The sequence below is a fragment of the Oncorhynchus nerka genome, linkage group LG2 (assembly GCF_034236695.1).
Source record: "Oncorhynchus nerka isolate Pitt River linkage group LG2, Oner_Uvic_2.0, whole genome shotgun sequence".
Classification (NCBI taxonomy): domain Eukaryota; kingdom Metazoa; phylum Chordata; class Actinopteri; order Salmoniformes; family Salmonidae; genus Oncorhynchus; species Oncorhynchus nerka.
In genome coordinates, this window is record NC_088397.1 from 95,019,816 (window position 1) to 95,041,281 (window position 21,466).

The following is a 21,466-nucleotide window of genomic DNA, read 5'->3' on the forward strand; positions in this document are numbered from 1 at the left end:
AAATAGATCTGTCTTGGTGGCGGTGCTCTACCTAAATATATCTCAGGTGTAGGACACAGAGACTTGTTAGTAAGTCACTTCAGAGTCTGAGTCAAGTTAGGAGTCTTTGACTACCTCAGGCAGTGGCTGAAGTATGTTTTGATGTCATCATGGACTACCTCAGGCAGTGGCTGAAGTATGTTTTGATGTCATCATGGACTACCTCAGGCAGTGGCTGAGGTTTTGATGTCATCATGGACTACCTCAGGCAGTGGCTGAAGTATGTTTTGATGTCATCATGGACTCACCTCAGGCAGTGGCTGAGTCAAGTTTTGATGTCTTTGGACTACCTCAGGCAGTGGCTGAAGTATGTTTTGATGTCATCATGGACTACCTCAGGCAGTGGCTGAAGTATGTTTTGATGTCATCATGGACTACCTCAGGCAGTGGCTGAAGTATGTTTTGATGTCATCATGGACTACCTCAGGCAGTGGCTGAAGTATGTTTTGATGTCATCATGGACTACGTCTGGCAGTTGTTGAAGTGTATTCTCCTCTTTAGCTTCTCGGGCTGGTGGGACGCCATGAGCGAGAACTCCCGAAAGATGTGATATGTTGTGTTACCTGCAAGAGGGGACATTACAATCACAAGGGGGCGCCATTCGGGCACTGTGGCTCCCCAAGGAATAGAGTAACTTTGGTCCCAGGCATTAGTGTGGCTGTGTGGGTTAGTGAAGGACCATACACTAACATCCTGGACCAGAGATAGAACTAGCAACAACTTGACTTGATCAGAGGTTCAGACTAGATCACTAGATAGCCCACAGATAATCTGTCACCCCGTGTGGTGTTAAATGAACCCCACTGGTTCAGAGATCCCAGTGTTAGTAAAGCACAGTATCAGGACTAGATCAGAACATCTACTGTAGGAAAACTAGAAAAACTGTCAGGTAATTATCAGGATTGTTTTCCATACTTCAGTATGGCACTGGTCTAAAATGATTGGACAGGTATAGATCTAATGCCCTACAGTAATGTTCTATAGTTCTAATGCCCTATAGTATTCTATAGTAATGTTCTATAGTTCTTATTCCCTATAGTATTCTATAGTAATGTTCTGTAGTTCTAATGCCTTATAGTAATCTATAGTAATGTTCGATAGAGCTAATGCCCTATAGTATTCTATAGTAATGTTCTATAGTTCTAATTCCCTATAGTAATGTTCTATAGTTCTAATGCCTTATAGTAATCTATAGTAATGTTCGATAGAGCTAATGCCCTATATTATTCTATAGTAATGTTCTATAGTTCTAATTCCCTATAGTAATGTTCTATAGTTCTAATGCCTTATAGTAATCTATAGTAATGTTCGATAGAGCTAATGCCCTATAGTATTCTATAGTAATGTTCTATAGTTCTAATTCCCTACAGTATTCTATATTAATGTTCTATAGTTCTAATGCCCTATAGTATTCTATAGTAATGTTCTATAGTTCTAATGCCCTATAGTATTCTATATTAATGTTCTATAGTTCTAATGCCCTATACTATTCTATATTAATGTTCTATAGTTCTAATTCCCTATAGTATTCTATAGTAATGTTCTATAGTTCTAATTCCCTATATTAATGTTCTATAGTTCTAATTCCCTACAGTATTCTATATTAATGTTCTATAGTTCTAATGCCCTATAGTATTCTATAGTAATGTTCTATAGTTCTAATGGCCTATAGTATTCTATATTAATGTTCTATAGTTCTAATTCCCTACAGTATTCTATAGTAATGTTCTATAGTTCTAATGCCCTATAGTATTCTATATTAATGTTCTATAGTTCTAATGCCCTATAGTATTCTATATTAATGTTCTATAGTTCTAATGCCCTATAGTATTCTATAGTAATGTTCTATAGTTCCAATGCCCTATAGTATTCTATATTAATGTTCTATAGTTCTAATGCCCTATAGTATTCTACATTAATGTTCTATAGTTCTAATGCCCTATAGTAATGTTCTATAGTTCTAATTCCCTATAGTATTCTATATTAATGTTCTATAGTTCTAATTCCCTATAGTAATGTTCTATAGTTCTAATTCCCTATAGTAATGTTCTATAGTTCTAATGCCCTATAGTATTCTATATTAATGTTCTATAGTTCTAATGCCCTATACTATTCTATATTAATGTTCTATAGTTCTAATTCCCTATAGTATTCTATAGTAATGTTCTATAGTTCTAATTCCCTATATTAATGTTCTATAGTTCTAATTCCCTACAGTATTCTATATTAATGTTCTATAGTTCTAATGCCCTATAGTATTCTATAGTAATGTTCTATAGTTCTAATGGCCTATAGTATTCTATATTAATGTTCTATAGTTCTAATTCCCTACAGTATTCTATAGTAATGTTCTATAGTTCTAATGCCCTATAGTATTCTATATTAATGTTCTATAGTTCTAATGCCCTATAGTATTCTATATTAATGTTCTATAGTTCTAATGCCCTATAGTATTCTATAGTAATGTTCTATAGTTCCAATGCCCTATAGTATTCTATATTAATGTTCTATAGTTCTAATGCCCTATAGTATTCTATAGTAATGTTCTATAGTTCTAATTCCCTATATTAATGTTCTATAGTTCTAATTCCCTACAGTATTCTATATTAATGTTCTATAGTTCTAATGCCCTATAGTAATGTTCTATAGTTCTAATTCCCTATAGTATTCTATAGTAATGTTATATAGTTCTAATGCCCTATAGTATTCTATATTAATGTTCTATTGTTCTAATGCCTTATAGTATTCTATAGTAATGTTCTATAGTTCTAATGCCCTATAGTAATGTTCTATAGTTCTAATTCCCTATAGTATTCTATAGTAATGTTCTATAGTTCTAATGCCCTATAGTATTCTATATTAATGTTCTATAGTTCTAATGCCCTATAGTATTCTATATTAATGTTCTATAGTTCTAATTCCCTATAGTATTCTATAGTAATGTTCTATAGTTCTAATTCCCTATATTAATGTTCTATAGTTCTAATTCCCTACAGTATTCTATATTAATGTTCTATAGTTCTAATGCCCTATAGTATTCTATAGTAATGTTCTATAGTTCTAATGGCCTATAGTATTCTATATTAATGTTCTATAGTTCTAATTCCCTACAGTATTCTATAGTAATGTTCTATAGTTCTAATGCCCTATAGTATTCTATATTAATGTTCTATAGTTCTAATGCCCTATAGTATTCTATAGTAATGTTCTATAGTTCCAATGCCCTATAGTATTCTATATTAATGTTCTATAGTTCTAATGCCCTATAGTATTCTACATTAATGTTCTATAGTTCTAATGCCCTATAGTAATGTTCTATAGTTCTAATTCCCTATATTAATGTTCTATAGTTCTAATTCCCTACAGTATTCTACATTAATGTTCTATAGTTCTAATGCCCTATAGTAATGTTCTATAGTTCTAATTCCCTATAGTATTCTATAGTAATGTTATATAGTTCTAATGCCCTATAGTATTCTATATTAATGTTCTATTGTTCTAATGCCTTATAGTATTCTATAGTAATGTTCTATAGTTCTAATGCCCTATAGTATTCTATAGTAATGTTCTATAGTTCTAATTCCCTACAGTATTCTATATTAATGTTCTATAGTTCTAATTCCCTACAGTATTCTATAGTAATGTTCTATAGTTCTAATGCCCTATAGTATTCTATAGTAATGTTCTATAGTTCTAATGCCCTACAGTATTCTATAGTAATGTTCTATAGTTCTAATTCCCTACAGTATTCTATATTAATGTTCTATAGTTCTAATTCCCTACAGTATTCTATAGTAATGTTCTATAGTTCTAATGCCCTATATTAATGTTCTATAGTTCTAATTCCCTACAGTATTCTATATTAATGTTCTATAGTTCTAATGCCCTATAGTAATGTTCTATAGTTCTAATTCCCTATAGTATTCTATAGTAATGTTATATAGTTCTAATGCCCTATAGTATTCTATATTAATGTTCTATTGTTCTAATGCCTTATAGTATTCTATAGTAATATTCTATAGTTCTAATGCCCTATATTCTATAGTAATGTTCTATAGTTCTAATTCCCTATAGTATTCTATATTAATGTTCTATAGTTCTAATTCCCTATATTCTATAGTAATGTTCTATAGTTCTAATTCCCTATAGTAATAGTTCTATAGTTCTAATGCCCTATAGTATTCTATATTAATGTTCTATTGTTCTAATGCCTATAGTATTCTATATTAATGTTCTATAGTTCTAATTCCCTATAGTATTCTATAGTAATTCCCTATAGTTCTAATGTTAGTTCTAATTCCCTATATTAATGTTCTATTGTTCTAATTCCTTATAGTATTCTATAGTATTCTATATTAATGTTCTATAGTTCTAATTCCCTATAGTATTCTATAGTAATGTTCTATAGTTCTAATGCCTATAGTATTCTATATTAATGTTCTATAGTTCTAATTCCTACAGTATTCTATAGTAATGTTCTATAGTTCTAATGCCCTATAGTATTCTATAGTTAATGTTCTATAGTAATGTTCTAATTCCCCTATAGTATTCTATAGTAATGTTCTATAGTTCTAATGCCCTATAGTATTCTATATTAATGTTCTATAGTTCTAATGCCCTATAGTATTCTACATTAATGTTCTATAGTTCTAATGCCCTATAGTAATGTTCTATAGTTCTAATTCCCTATATTAATGTTCTATAGTTCTAATTCCCTACAGTATTCTACATTAATGTTCTATAGTTCTAATGCCCTATAGTAATGTTCTATAGTTCTAATTCCCTATAGTATTCTATAGTAATGTTATATAGTTCTAATGCCCTATAGTATTCTATATTAATGTTCTATTGTTCTAATGCCTTATAGTATTCTATAGTAATATTCTATAGTTCTAATGCCCTATAGTAATGTTCTATAGTTCTAATTCCCTATAGTATTCTATAGTAATGTTCTATAGTTCTAATGCCTATAGTATTCTATAGTTCTAATGTTCTATATTAATTCTAATGCCCTATAGTAATGTCTAAAGTTCTAATTCCCTACAGTAATGTTCTATAGTTCTAATGCCCTATAGTATTCTATAGTAATGTTCTATAGTTCTAATTCCCTACAGTATTCTATATTAATGTTCTATAGTTCTAATTCCCTACAGTATTCTATTAATGTATAGTTCTAATGCTATAGTAATCTATAATGCCCTATAGTATTCTATAGTAATGTTCTATAGTTCTAATGCCCTATAGTATTCTATAGTAATGTTCTATAGTTCTAATGCCCTACAGTATTCTATATTAATGTTCTATAGTTCTAATTCCCTACAGTATTCTATAGTAATGTTCTATAGTTCTAATGCCCTATATTAATGTTCTATAGTTCTAATTCCCTACAGTATTCTATATTAATGTTCTATAGTTCTAATGCCCTATAGTAATGTTCTATAGTTCTAATTCCCTATAGTATTCTATAGTAATGTTATATAGTTCTAATGCCCTATAGTATTCTATATTAATGTTCTATTGTTCTAATGCCTTATAGTATTCTATAGTAATGTTCTATAGTTCTAATGCCCTATAGTAATGTTCTATAGTTCTAATTCCCTATAGTATTCTATATTAATGTTAATGTTATATAGTTCTAAGTTCTAATTCCTATAGTATTCTATATTAATGTTCTATAGTTCTAATTCCCTATAGTAATGTTCTATAGTTCTAATTCCCTATAGTAATGTTCTATAGTTCTAATTCCCTATAGTATTCTATATTAATGTTCTATAGTTCTAATTCCCTATAGTAATGTTCTAAAGTTCTAATTCCCTACAGTATTCTATATTAATGTTCTATAGTTCTAATGCCCTATAGTAATGTTCTATAGGTCTAATTCCCTACAGTATTCTATAGTAATGTTATATAGTTCTAATTCCCTACAGTATTCTACATTAATGTTCTATAGTTCTAATGCCCTATAGTAATGTTCTATAGTTCCAATTCCCTACAGTATTCTATAGTAATGTTATATAGTTCTAATGCCCTATAGTAATGTTCTATAGGTCTAATTTCTATATTAATATTCTAGTTCTATTAATGTTCTATAGTTCTAACAGTATTCTATATTAATGTTCTATAGTTCTAATGCCCTATAGTATTCTATAGTAATGTTCTATAGTTCTAATGCCCTATAGTATTCTATATTAATGTTCTATAGTTCTAATGCCCTATATTAATGTTCTATAGTTCTAATTCCCTACAGTATTCTATATTAATGTTCTATAGTTCTAATGCCCTATAGTAATGTTCTATAGTTCTAATTCCCTATAGTATTCTATAGTAATGTTATATAGTTCTAATGCCCTATAGTATTCTATATTAATGTTCTATTGTTCTAATGCCTTATAGTATTCTATAGTAATGTTCTATAGTTCTAATGCCCTATAGTAATGTTCTATAGTTCTAATTCCCTATAGTATTCTATATTAATGTTATATAGTTCTAGTAATGTTCTATAGTTCTAATTCCTATAGTAATGTTCTATAGTTCTAATTCCCTATATTAATGTTCTATAGTTCTAATTCCCTACAGTATTCTATATTATTCTATATTAATGTTCTATAGTTGTTCTAATTCCCTACAGTATTCTATAGTAATGTTCTATAGTTCTAATTCCCTACAGTATTCTATATTAATGTTCTATAGTTCTAATGCCCTATAGTAATGTTCTATAGGTCTAATTCCCTACAGTATTCTATAGTAATGTTATATAGTTCTAATTCCCTACAGTATTCTATATTAATGTTCTATAGTTCTAATGCCCTATAGTAATGTTCTATAGTTCTAATTCCCTACAGTATTCTATATTAATGTTCTATAGTTCTAATGCCCTATAGTAATGTTCTATAGTTCTAATTCCCTACAGTATTCTATATTAATGTTCTATAGTTCTAATGCCCTATAGTAATGTTCTATAGGTCTAATTCCCTACAGTATTCTATATTAATGTTCTATAGTTCTAATGCCCTATAGTATTCTATAGTAATGTTCTATAGTTCTAATGCCCTATAGTATTCTATATTAATGTTCTATAGTTCTAATGCCCTATAGTATTCTATTAATGTTCTATAGTTCTAATGCCCTATAGTATTCTATATTAATGTTCTATAGTTCTAATGCCCTATAGTATTCTATATTAATGTTCTATAGTTCTAATTCCCTATAGTATTCTATAGTTCTAATGCCTATAGTAATGTTCTATAGTTCTAATGCCCTATAGTAATGTTCTATATTAATGTTCTATAGTTCTATAGTTCCCTATAGTATTCTATAGTAATGTTCTATAGTTCTAATTCCCTATATTAATATTCTATAGTTCTAATTCCCTACAGTATTCTATATTAATGTTCTATAGTTCTAATGCCCTATAGTAATATTAATGTTCTATAGTTCTAATTCCCTATAGTATTTCTATAGTAATGTTATATAGTTCTATAATGCCCTATAGTATTCTATATTAATGTTCTATTGTTCTAATGCCTGTTCTATAGTATTCTATAGTAATGTTCTATAGTTCTAATGCCCTATAGTAATGTTCTATAGTTCTAATGCCCTATAGTATTCTATATTAATGTTCTATAGTTCTAATTCCCTATAGTAATGTTCTATAGTTCTAATTCCCTATATTCTAATGTTCTATAGTTCTAATGCCCTATAGTAATGTTCTATAGTTCTAATTCCCTATAGTATTCTATATTAATGTTCTATAGTTCTAATGCCCTATAGTATTCTATATTAATGTTCTATTGTTCTATAGTTCTAATTCCCTATAGTATTCTATAGTAATGTTCTATAGTTCTAATTCCCTATAGTATTCTATATTAATGTTCTATAGTTCTAATTCCCTATAGTAATGTTCTAGTTCTATTCTATAGTAATGTTCTATAGTTCTAATTCCCTATAGTATTCTATATTAATGTTCTATTGTTCTAATTTCCTATAGTTGTTCTAATTCCCTACAGTATTCTATATTAATGTTCTATAGTTCTAATGCCCTACAGTATTCTATAGTAATGTTCTATAGTTCTAATGCCCTATAGTAATTTCTATAGGTCTAATTTTTATAGTTTCTATATTAATGTTCTATAGTTCTAATGCTATAGTAATGTTCTATAGTTCTAATTCCCTATATTAATGTTCTATAGTTCTAATTCCCTACAGTATTCTATATTAATGTTCTATAGTTCTAATGCCCTATAGTAATGTTCTATAGTTCTAATTCTAATTCCCTATTAGTTCTATAGTTCTATAGTAATGTTATATAGTTCTAATGCCCTATAGTATTCTATATTAATGTTCTATTGTTCTAATGCCTTATAGTATTCTATAGTAATGTTCTATAGTTCTAATGCCCTATAGTAATGTTCTATAGTTCTAATTCCCTATAGTATTCTATATTAATGTTCTATAGTTCTAATTCCCTATAGTAATGTTCTATAGTTCTAATTCCCTATAGTAATGTTCTATAGTTCTAATTCCCTATAGTATTCTATATTAATGTTCTATAGTTCTAATTTCCTATAGTATTCTATAGTAATGTTCTAATTCCTAGTAATCTAATTCTAATTCCCTACAGTATTCTATATTAATGTTCTATAGTTCTAATGCCCTATAGTAATGTTCTATAGTTCTAATTCCCTATAGTATTCTATAGTAATGTTCTATAGTTCTAATGCCCTATAGTATTCTATATTAATGTTCTATAGTTCTAATGCCCTATAGTAATGTTCTATAGTTCTAATTCCCTACAGTATTCTATAGTAATGTTATATAGTTCTAATGCCCTATAGTAATGTTCTATAGGTCTAATTCCCTACAGTATTCTATATTAATGTTCTATAGTTCTAATGCCCTATAGTAATGTTCTATAGGTCTAATTCCCTATTCTATAGTAATTTATATAGTTCTAATGCCCTATAGTAGTTCTATTAATGTTCTATTCCCTATAGTATTCTATATTAATGTTCTATAGTTCTAATGCCCTATAGTAATGTTCTATAGTTCTAATTCCCTACAGTATTCTATATTAATGTTCTATAGTTCTAATGCCCTATAGTAATGTTCTATAGGTCTAATTCCCTACAGTATTCTATATTAATGTTCTATAGTTCTAATGCCCTATAGTATTCTATAGTAATGTTATATAGTTCTAATGCCCTATAGTAATGTTCTATATCTAATTCCCTATAGTATTCTATAGTAATGTTCTATAGTTCTAATTCCCTATAGTATTCTATAGTAATGTTCTATAGTTCTAATTCCCTATAGTAATGTTCTATAGTTCTAATTCCCTACAGTATTCTATATTAATGTTCTATAGTTCTAATGCCCTATAGTAATTTCTATAGTAATTCCCTACAGTTCTATAGTTCTAATTCCCTACAGTATTCTATATTAATGTTCTATAGTTCTAATGCCCTATAGTATTCTATATTAATGTTCTATAGTTCTAATGCCCTATAGTATTCTATATTAATGTTCTATAGTTCTAATGCCCTATAGTATTCTATAGTAATGTTCTATAGTTCCAATGCTATAGTTCTATACAGTATTCTATATTAATGTTCTATAGTTCTAATGCCCTATAGTATTCTATAGTAATGTTCTATAGTTCTAATTCCCTATATTAATGTTCTATAGTTCTAATTCCCTACAGTATTCTATATTAATGTTCTATAGTTCTAATGCCCTATAGTAATGTTCTATAGTTCTAATTCCCTATAGTATTCTATAGTAATGTTATATAGTTCTAATGCCCTATATTAATGTTTATAGTTCTAATATTAATGTTCTATTGTTCTAATGCCTTATAGTATTCTATAGTAATGTTCTATAGTTCTAATGCCCTATAGTAATGTTCTATAGTTCTAATTCCCTATAGTATTCTATATTAATGTTCTATAGTTCTAATTCCCTATAGTAATGTTCTATAGTTCTAATTCCCTATAGTAATGTTCTATAGTTCTAATTCCCTATAGTATTCTATATTAATGTTCTATAGTTCTAATTCCCTATAGTAATGTTCTAAAGTTCTAATTCCCTATAGTATTCTATATTAATGTTCTATAGTTCTAATTCCCTATAGTAATGTTCTAAAGTTCTAATTCCCTACAGTATTCTATATTAATGTTCTATAGTTCTAATTCCCTACAGTATTCTATATTAATGTTCTATAGTTCTAATGCCCTATAGTATTCTATAGTAATGTTATATTGCCCATCCCTGAAGCTGGAGTGAGTAATTCTTCTGACCAATCAGATCAGCACTTTTCCTTATAATTGGACAACAGATCAGAATTCGGCTGCCTGTGTAAACGCAGCCATAGTGGTGAACATCCTGACCACCTCGCCTGAGGGTTGATCCCCTAGAGATAGAAAGAGGACTCATCTTTATATCTGTGACATTAAAGGATCTGTGGCGTCATGGGCAGCGCCATTGATGCAACAAACCATAGGAATCCCCACCCAGTTGACTACTTGGACTACTTTAAAATGGTGGAAGCACGGTGGAAGCCCTCAATGGTGCTGCCCATGCTAAAACAGCCTTTTGGCCTCTAGAGGCCTCTATCATTCTCTATGGTTGATCGAAATCTGCTCTGTTCAGTGTGCATCCCCTCTACTCGTTTTGAATACAGGCTTCCTATTGGTTCAGGAGCTCACAGGAGGCTACAATGAACACACAAGTCCCGGAACTCAAGAGGTTCACAGAATTTGATTCCAAATTCTTACAATAGGATCAGCAATGTGTCATATCATTCATCTGGAATCTGCCGTTCTGCCCCTGAACAAGGCATTGGGCCACTAACCAAAAGGTTGCTGGATCGAATCCCCGAGCTGACAAGGTAAAAATGGGTCGTTCTGCCCCTGAACAAGGTAGTTAACACATTGTTCCTAGGCCCTCATTGAAAATAAAGGTTAAATAAATAAATAAAATAAATTCCCTATGGCTGTGTTGGTTCCTACGAGTATTTAGTGAAGTATAACTATAAGCTAAGTGTAGAAACTATATCTCTTCGTTCTTATAGTGTTTTGGAGGTAAGCTTCTTAATTCATAATTAATCCATTGGGAGGCACTGGGGTTTCCATTTTTGATAACAACGAAAACAGATATTTATTTTCTCGTTCTCTGGTAAGAAGTTGAGCCAAAAGTGGTACTGGTGGGGTATGTAGACAAAATTCAAAATAAAACCCAATGTGTTTTCAGTCCTGTGGTAAATACTGATGATTTGTAATGATTGTGAAAGCTGGGATAGAACGAGGTCATTGCAATCACCAAACTTCTGAAGCCTACTTCCTTCACAGCTGTCAATGTTTAGAAAAGCGTTGATCCCATTGATAAGCAGAACACTATTATCACACAGTTGGGAAGAGATAGATTAACAACACCAGTGAGGTCACCCAGCCAAACTTTCTCCCAAAGCAAGTGTGTTCGCGTGCGTGTTTTGTGTTTTTGTGTGTGTGTTTTGTGTGTGTGTGTGTGTGTGTGTGTGTACACCATTTGAAGAGAGATTGAGGTTCCTTAAATATATGATCATGTACACCAGTAGGACAGAGAGATGGTCAGAGCTATCTGGGATCCCTGAGACATTCCTACCCTAAACCTAACCTTAGCCCCTCCCCTTATCCGAGCCTTAGCCCCTCCCCTTAACCTTAGCCCCTCCCCTTATCCGAACATTAATAACCCTTGCTTAACCATTTTACATTTCAGCTTCTGATTGGTTAGGGATGTCCCCAAGGATCCCCAACTTCTGATTGGTTAGGGATGTCCCCAAGGATCCCCAACTTCTGATTGGTTAGGGATGTCCCCAAGGATCCCGGATAACATGGACCACAAAGACAGACACCAAACCCCCAAGGTGAGATAGACCATGATGCATCACTCACTCTATCCCGAACACTATCCTTGCGCTTTACCTTCCTGCTGGTCCCCATGGCAACGCCTGTAGCAACGGAAGCAACAACAGTTGTCAGTTTATTCTTTTTCTCAGATAGCAGTCAACAAAACAGAACAAACCTACTTTGGCTGTGTCTTATTCCCTATACAATGAGTTTTCAAAACATTAAGAACATCTGCACTTTCCATTGCATAGACTGACCAGGTGAAAACATCTGAAACCCTACCTCTTCAAACAGTATCTTAAGTAGCCCAGTGGTTAGAGCATTGGGCCAGTACTCAAAAGGTTGCTGGATCAAATCCCTGAGCTGACAAGGTAAACATCTGTTGTTCTGCCCCTGAGCAAGGCAGTTAACCCAGTGTTCCCCAGTAAGGCTGACAGTTAACCCAGTGTTCCCCAGTAGAGTGACAGTAAACCCAGTGTTCCCCGGTAAGGCTGACAGTTAACCCAGTGTTCCCCAGTAAGGCTGACAGTTAACCCAGTGTTCCCCAGTAAGGCTGACAGTTAACCCAGTGTTCCCCAGTAAGGCTGAGAGTTAACCCAGTGTTCCCCAGTAAGGCTGAGAGTTAACCCAGTGTTCCCCAGTAAGGCTGAGAGTTAACCCAGTGTTCCCCAGTAAGGCTGAGAGTTAACCCAGTGTTCCCCAGTAGGCTGACAGTTAACCCAGTGTTCCCCAGTAGACTGACAGTTAACCCACTGTTCCCCAGTAGACTGACAGTTAACCCAGTGTTCCCCAGTAAGGCTGACAGTTAACCCAGTGTTCCCCGGTAAGGCTGACAGTTAACCCAGTGTTCCCCGGTAAGGCTGACAGTTAACCCAGTGTTCCCCAGTAAGGCTGACAGTTAACCCAGTGTTCCCCAGTAGACTGACAGTTAACCCAGTGTTCCCCGGTAAGGCTGACAGTTAACCCAGTGTTCCCCAGTAGGCTGACAGTTAACCCACTGTTCCCCGGTAAGGCTGACAGTTAACCCAGTGTTCCCCGGGCGCCGAAGACGTGGATGTTGATTAAGGCAGCCCCCGCAGCCCCTCTCTGATTCAGAGGGGTTGGGTTAAATGCAGAAGACACATTTCAGTTGTACAACAGACTATATATCCCCCTTTCTCCTCACCTCGCTCCCCCCACCTCCCCATAAAATAAAACCTGAATCTTGCACCCTCCACCCCCCCTTTCTAGCTCTGACTTTACTGACAACAACATTATTGAGGAAAAATATACTTTCTATGACTGTGATATGTGGTTGTCCCACCTAGCTATCTGAAGATGAATGTACTGACTATGACTGGTCCACCTAGCTATCTGAAGATGAATGTACTGACTATGACTGGTCCACCTAGCTATCTGCAGATGAATGTACTGACTATGACTGGTCCACCTAGCTATATGTAGATGAATGTACTGACTATGACTGGTCCACCTAGCTATCTGAAGATGAATGTACTGACTATGACTGGTCCACCTAGCTATCTGATGAATGTACTGACTATGACTGGTCCACCTAGCTATCTGAAGATGAATGTACTGACTATGACTGGTCCACCTAGCTATCTGATGAATGTACTGACTATGACTGGTCCACCTAGCTATCTGATGAATGTACTATCCACCTAGCTATCTGAAGATGAATGTACTGACTATGACTGGTCCACCTAGCTATCTGAAGATGAATGTACTGACTATGACTGGTCCACCTAGCTATCTGGAGATGAATGACTGGTCCACTGACTATGACTGGACTCCACCTGTAGCTATCTGGAGATGAATGTACTGACTATGACTGGTCCACCTAGCTATCTGACTGATGAATGTACTGACTATGACTACCTGCTACTGGAGATGAATGTACTGACTATGACTCACACCTAGCTATCTGAAGATGAATGTACTGACTATGACTGGTCCACCTAGCTATCTGGAGATGAATGTACTGACTATGACTGGTCCACCTAGCTATCTGATGATGAATGTACTGACTATGACTGGTCCACCTAGCTATCTGAAGATGAATGTACTGACTATGACTGGTCCACCTAGCTATCTGGAGATGAATGTACTGACTATGACTGGTCCACCTAGCTATCTGATGAATGTACTGACTATGACTGGTCCACCTAGCCATCTGAAGGTGAATGTACTGACTATGACTGGTCCACCTAGCTATCTGATGATGAATGTACTGACTATGACTGGTCCACCTAGCTATCTGGAGATGAATGTACTGACTATGACTGGTCCACCTAGCTATCTGAAGGTGAATGTACTGACTATGACTGTGATATGTGGTTGTCCCACCTAGCTATCTGTAGGTGAATGTACTGAATGTTGCTCTGGATATGAGCATCTGCTAAGTGACAAAAATGTGAATCCAGGTGAAAGCTATGATCCCTTATTGATGTCACTTTCTAAATCCACTTTAAATCAGTGTAGATGAAGAGGAGGAGTCCAGTTAAATAATGATTTTTAAGCCTTGAGACAATTGACACATGGATTGTGTATGTGTGCCATTCAGAGGGTGAAAGGTCAAGACAACAGATTTACGTGTTGTTGAACGAGGTATAGTAGTAGGTGCCAGGCGCACCGGTTTGAGTGTGTCAAGAACTGCAACACTTCCTAATGTTTAGTATACTCAGTGTATAGTGCACTACTTTTGAACTAGGACTAGTGCACTATGTAGGGGAATTTAAAAAAAAGTAGTGCACTATGTAGGGAATAGGGTGCCATTTGGGAAACAGACAGTGTATTGTTTTTCCTCAGAGAAGGAGACAGAAGAGAGTTGGGTATAAGGAAGACCTCTCTGAGATGAGTATATGACCCGTTGATCTGGCTCTAGCTTCATAGGACTGCACTGTGCCTTGTTGAATGCTGAAGGTGTGGTGGTGTGTGTGTTGACGCAGTTACAATATAGACCAGTGAATAACGTTCTCCCAACGTTCCAGTAACATCCCAACCGCAAAGTTACGGCAACGTTGAGAGAAGGGTTGTTTACAAGGAGAGAAGACAACAGGAGTCAGAAATGAGGCAGAAGCAGTCCAAGCAAGGTGAGGAGTTCATCAAGAGTTTCTTGGTTTTATTCTCTTTATGCATTTTTTTTTTTAAATCACCATCTCAGTGTTTCTTAAAACCAAGGAACAAAAAGAAAGTTATTCCAAAGATATCCAAATGTGGAGATATTAATACAAGGATGTTTGTTTCCCCAAGTAGGACAGAGAGATAGCTATGTCACAATATTCCAAAAGAGTGCACAGATAGATGTTTTGAAGAAGAGAACAGAATCAGAACAGGTGGCACGGAACAGGCAGGGTTCCGTGGTGGAATGCGGAAGTCAGAGCAGGTGGCACGGAACAGGCAGGGTTCCGTGGTGGAATGCGGAAGTCAGAGCAGGTGGCACGGAACAGGCAGGGTTCCGTGGTGGAATGCGGAAGTCAGAGCAGGTGGCACGGAACAGGCAGGGTTCCGTGGTGGAATGCGGAAGTCAGAGCAGGTGGCACGGAACAGGCAGGGTTCCGTGGTGGAATGCAGAAGTCAGAGCAGGCAGTTTGAGTCAAGAGTTAAAATGTTAAAAAGCGTTTTTATTTACAGCATGTTTGTTTGTTTAGAAGCATCCTTTAACCCCAATGTTAAAACAGTAAGAAACAACACCCACCACTTCAGCTGGGCTAGGTTACCACCCTATTTAGTCACAGTCCCTGGTCAAATATATTGACTTTATCACTCCCGTTGTTTTACTTTGAATTCAAAATACTTGCAGAGTATCACCTGCTTCCACACTCTGGAAATAAAAAACTATTGATGAAAATAATAATTGTTCTGTGACTATCTTCTCTAGAACATTTTGTAAAAACACTGGCGAACACTTTATGTTTCACTGTACCACTTGTTATCAGATGTTAAACTCAGTATTTATGTATTCTTGCTGAAGTTAAACTGATTGATGCCTAACAACACTGTTGCACACTTCTCTTTTCCAAAGTCTTTGGCAGAGAACAAAAAAAAAAATCAAACTACTTTAGGACTTCATGCCAACGTAGTTGAGTAACAAACAGAGGTCGGCTAGCGAACGAAAAACAGTTCAGCTCTATGTTTCATTAAAAAGGAAAAAATAAATCAAATTGACAAAACACTGAAGCTATAGCTGGTCCATAAGTGGACGTAGAGATGGCACAGAGGTCCATAGGTCTACCAAAGAGACAGGAGGAAGTTGTTTTAGGACATCACAGGAAGTGGCTGTACTGTACTGTAGCTCATGCTTTTTAACAGGACTGCACAGCACCATGAGGGGACAAATAGGAAACTATCATGCTCCGAATGCAGACAGCATTCTAGAACGCCCCCAAGAACTACGCAGCATTCTAAAAACGCCCAAGAGTATATTCTAGAACGCCCCCAAGTACTACGCAGCATTCTAAAAACGCCCAAGAGTATATTCTAGAACGCCCCCAAGTACTACGCAGCATTCTAAAAACGCCCAAGAGTATATTCTAGAACGCCCCCAAGAACTACGCAGCATTCTAAAAACGCCCAAGAGTATATTCTAGAACGCCCCCAAGAACTACGCAGCATTCTAAAAACGCCCAAGAGTATATTCTAGAACGCCCCCAAGTACTACGCAGCATTCTAAAAACGCCCAAGAGTATATTCTAGAACGCCCCCAAGTACTACGCAGCATTCTAAAAACGCCCAAGAGTATATTCTAGAACGCCCCCAAATACTACGCAGCATTCTAAAAACGCCCAAGAGTATATTCTAGAACGCCCCCAAGTACTACGCAGCATTCTAAAAACGCCCAAGAGTATATTTTAGAACGCCCCCAAGAACTACGCAGCATTCTAAAAACGCCCAAGAGTATATTCTAGAACGCCCCCAAGAACTACGCAGCATTCTAAAAACGCCCAAGAGTATATTCTAGAACGCCCCCAAGAACTACGCAACATTCTAAAAACGCCCAAGAGTATATTCTAGAACGCCCCCAAGAACTACGCAGCATTCTAAAAACTCCCAAGAGTATATTCTAGAACGCCCCCAAGAACTACGCAGCATTCTAAAAACGCCCAAGAGTATATTCTAGAACGCCCCCAAGAACTACGCAGCATTCTAAAAACGCCCAAGAGTATATTCTAGAACGCCCCCAAGAACTACGCAGCATTCTAAAAACGCCCAAGAGTATATTCTAGAACGCCCCCAAGAACTACGCAGCATTCTAAAAACGCCCAAGAGTATATTCTAGAACGCCCCCAAGAACTACGCAACATTCTAAAAACGCCCAAGAGTATATTCTAGAACGCCCCCAAGAACTACGCAGCATTCTAAAAACTCCCAAGAGTATATTCTAGAACGCCCCCAAGTACTACGCAGCATTCTAAAAACTCCCAAGAGTATATTCTAGAACGCCCCCAAGTACTACGCAGCATTCTAAAAACTCCCAAGAGTATATTCTAGAACGCCCTCAAGTACTACGCAGCATTCTAAAAACGCCCAAGAGTATATTCTAGAACGCCCTCAAGTACTACGCAGCATTCTAAAAACGCCCAAGAGTATATTCTAGAACGCCCCCAAGTACTACGCAGCATTCTAAAAACGCCCAAGAGTATATTCTAGAACGCCCCCAAGTACTACGCAGCATTCTAAAAACGCCCAAGAGTATATTCTAGAATGCGTACATACGTTCTAGAACGTTCTGGTCACAACCGAAAAGCATGCAGAATATAATGAGCATTGAGCAATGATGGCCGGAGAAGACAGTCAGTTGTAACCATAGAATTACAATGGGTTTTAATGATAATTAAATGGGTCCAGCTCTTCCTACCTACTACAGGGACAGTTACCAATGGCCCCTGACTCCCTCTGTCGTCATAAGTCAACCAAAGCACCACTGGTGTGGTCGTGAAGAAGATGTCTTTATCAGTAAACACTGAATGACTGCAATCAAAAAAGGTTTGAAATATAGATATAGAAACACGTAATCACTAGAATGTCTACAAATAAATTACATTTTTCAACAAGTCTAGTACAGTAATTCTAGGTATAGATCAGGGTTGATGAAACCCTTGTTTAGAACTGAAGCCAGAATGTGTGTGTGACACAGTGACGCAAGACCAGACCAAAACATATCCAGTCAGAAAAAAAAAGTGAGGATATTGAAAAGTTTGAAAGATAAAAAATAAAAAATAAAATAAAGGAAAATAATTTACTGAAACACATCAATTCTGTAATAATAATCATCATTGCACAAGTCCTCCGGGTTCAACGTAGGATTACAACATTCCAATAACTTCCCCCAAATTCCTCGGTTTTACAGGAATCATGTATGGAAGATTCCGGATTTTTTTACTACCCTATTTTAACATAAATAAACCAATACAAAACAAAAAGACAGAAACTCAACGAGCAAAATGAGAGAGCATGACGTAAACACGACAGCAACGATAAATAAAGCACATTACTGTTACATTAAGATATCATCGTAATAATAATAATAATATAGCATTTAATCCTCACTCACAAGTAACAACAAAGTAGGCGTTTGTCTCTTTCTCCATCCATCAGTCCTTCGGTATTCTCATCACATTTAAACCACTTCACCCCTGCATCCGTCCCTTCCCATTACACACACACACAGTGAAACATGACGACCCCACCTTCCCAGACTAACGCAGTGGACCTTCCTTGACCATGCCTATAGCAGCCACAACGACACCCATTCCATATCACTGTAACCTCATGCCACCGTAGAACAACAGTTGGAACCCTGCACATCTAGCCACTGAATTACATCTAACCTCGATCTCCCACAGAAGACATAAGGACAAAAGGCTTCCTTTTCAGGCCAGCTTGAAATGCTGAATAGAACACTATAATATAATGTTCTAAACTACTGTAAAATGCTGAATAGGAAGGACACTGAGGAATAATATTGTAAAGACTGTGGAAGCTTAGGTCCTTACTGGTAAGAGAGGGAGGAAGAGGGAGGGAGGAAGAGGGAGGAAGAGGGGAGGTAATACATGGACAGGAAGGCCTACACTAAGAAAAGAAGGGTTCTTTAGCTATGTCCACAGGGGAACCTTTTTTGGTTCCAGATAGAACTATTTTGTGTTCCATGTAGAATCCTTTGTGGAAAGGGTTCTATAACGGAACCCACACACGGGTTCTTCAAAGGGATCTCCTGATGGGGACAGCCGAAGAGCCATTAAGGGTTCTAGATAGCACTTTGTTTCTCTCTAAGAGTGTACAGGAGAGGCAGGAAGTGTTGAGCAGTGTAGCGAGTAAACGGCCTGACAGTGAGAACCACAGACAAGACTATTAGGAACAGCCAGATACACTGTGTTTCACTCAGTTTATAATATGAACGGTGTGGAAAGCAGCTAGCGATGTGGTTAAAAGATCTGGATGTAGAAGAAGAAGAGAAGAGAAGCATATTGTTGGTAAGATAAAACGACGTTGTTCTGCGCTACGGTCAGTAGGGCCTCGTTTCTCTTAGACACAGATCTAGAATCAGCTTTACCCTCCACAAATCATAACCCTAACCAATTACGGTAACAAAGCAAAACTGACTCCAGACCAGTTTATCTAAGAGCAACTTCATCCTACTACTCTGCCCTGTATGATATGCCTCTATATGCCCAGTTAGTAGTGGCTAATCTGTATTCCAAATTGCACCCTATTCCCTATGTAGTGCACTACTTTTGTAGTGGGCCCAGGTCAAAAGTAGTGCACTACATAGGGAATAGGGTACCAATAGGCCTCTGGTCAAATGTAGTGCACTACTTAGGGAATAGGGTGCAATTTGGGATTCATACTGCCTCAGTGGCGCCCCCTAACAGTAGTCTATGGTGAGGCAGATAAACTCCTGAATACATTTCCTGTACTGATGTTCAGTTGGGGAGCTGCTGGGGTATTGACCTGGCTGACCAAACGGACCCTCCGCCTCGCGCATCTCCTCGTTCATCCGTGCTAACCGCAACCTGGGAGAGAGAGGGAGAGGTAGGAGAAGGGGGGTAGGGTTGGAGAAGGAGAGGTAGGTGGGTAGGTTTGGTGGGGAGAGGTAGGAGAAGGGGGGTAGGGTTGGTGAAGGAGAGGTAGGTGGGTAGGTTTGGTGGGGAGAGGTAGGAGAAGGGGGTAGGGTTGGAGAAGGAGAGGTAGGTGGGTAGGTTTGGTGGGGAGAGGTAGGAGAAGGGGGGGGTAGGGTTGGTGAAGGAGAGGTAGGTGGGTAGGTTTGGTGGGGAGAGGTAGGAGAAGGGGGTAGGGTTGGAGAAGGAGAGGTAGGTGGGTAGGTTTGGTGGGGAGAGGTAGGAGAAGGGGGTAGGGTTGGAAAAGGAGAGGTAGGTGGGTAGGTTTGGTGGGGAGAGGTAGGAGAAGGGGGGTAGGGTTGGAGAAGGAGAGGTAGGTGGGTAGGTTTGGTGGGGAGAGGTAGGAAAAATATATCGGAGAGAAACAGGAAACAGAATAATATTAACAAAAGTTTGGGTAACATTTAGTATTAATTTTATATTTACATTTTAGTCATTTAGTGAGGCTGGGGGATTATTTAAGATACTTTTAGAAGAGGTATCAGATGTTTTCGGTGAACACTTACAATGTAACAATATCGGCGTTAGCGGCCTGGACAGCCATGCTCAGAGGGTCGTGACCTTCCTCATCCACCTCCGTCTGACAAGCCCCTCTCTTCAGGAACAGACACACCTGACTAAAGAGAGAGAGAGAGATGGATATATATTTATATATATATATGTCTATATATCTGGTGAGAGATATAGATATATTCGCCCCATGGACCTCCCGGTTGAGGCTGGCTGCGACAGAGCCTGGGCTCAAACCCAGAGTCTCTGGTGGCACAGCTAGCACTGCACTGCAGTGCCTTAGACCACTGCGCCACCTGGGAGGCCCCTTATTTTTAATCTGAGCCTAGAGGAAAGTCTTTGTCCTCAGGCCTGGAGGGAAGCCAAAGTCATTCCACTACCCGATAGTGGTAAAGTGGCCTTTACTGGTTCTAACAGCCGACCTATCAGCTTGCTGCCAGCTCTTAGCAAACTGTAGGGAAAAAATGGTGTTTGACCAAATACAATGCTATTTCTCTGTAAACAAATTAACAACAGACTTTCAGCACAATTATAGAGAAGGGCACTCAACATGTACTGCACTGACACAAATGACTGATGATTGGTTGAAATAAATTGATAATATGAGGATTGTGGGAGCTGTCCTGTTATATTTCAGTGCAGCCTTCGATATTATTGACCATAACCTGTTGAGAAAACGTATGTCTTATGGATTTTCAACCTCTGCCATATCGTTGATTCAGAGCTATCTATCTAATAGAACACAGAGGGGTTTCTTTAATGAAAAGATTCTCTAATGTTAAACATGTAAAGTGTGGTGTACCGCAGGGCAGCTCTCTAGGCCCTCTACTCTTTTTTATTTTTTACCAATGACCTGCCACTGACATTAAACAAAGGCTGTGTGTCCATGTATGCTGATGATTCAACCATATATGCATC

At 36.5% G+C, this 21,466-nt stretch overlaps 1 protein-coding gene across 1 annotated transcript in view; it reads right to left on the reverse strand.

Moving 5' to 3' along the window:
* Positions 1-327: 327 nt before the first annotated feature.
* The window catches only part of LOC115125561 (arf-GAP with coiled-coil, ANK repeat and PH domain-containing protein 3-like), a 185,149-nt gene continuing 164,010 nt past the window's right edge, over positions 328-21,466 (reverse strand). The window contains exons 23-26 of the mRNA XM_065004415.1: positions 20,545-20,655; positions 19,872-19,933; positions 11,967-12,022; positions 328-602 (exon numbers count right to left, since the gene is read on the reverse strand). Of these exons, the coding sequence (XP_064860487.1) occupies positions 537-602; positions 11,967-12,022; positions 19,872-19,933; positions 20,545-20,655 (295 nt within the window). The 3' untranslated portion in view covers positions 328-536. The remainder of the gene's footprint in view (positions 603-11,966; positions 12,023-19,871; positions 19,934-20,544; positions 20,656-21,466) is intronic.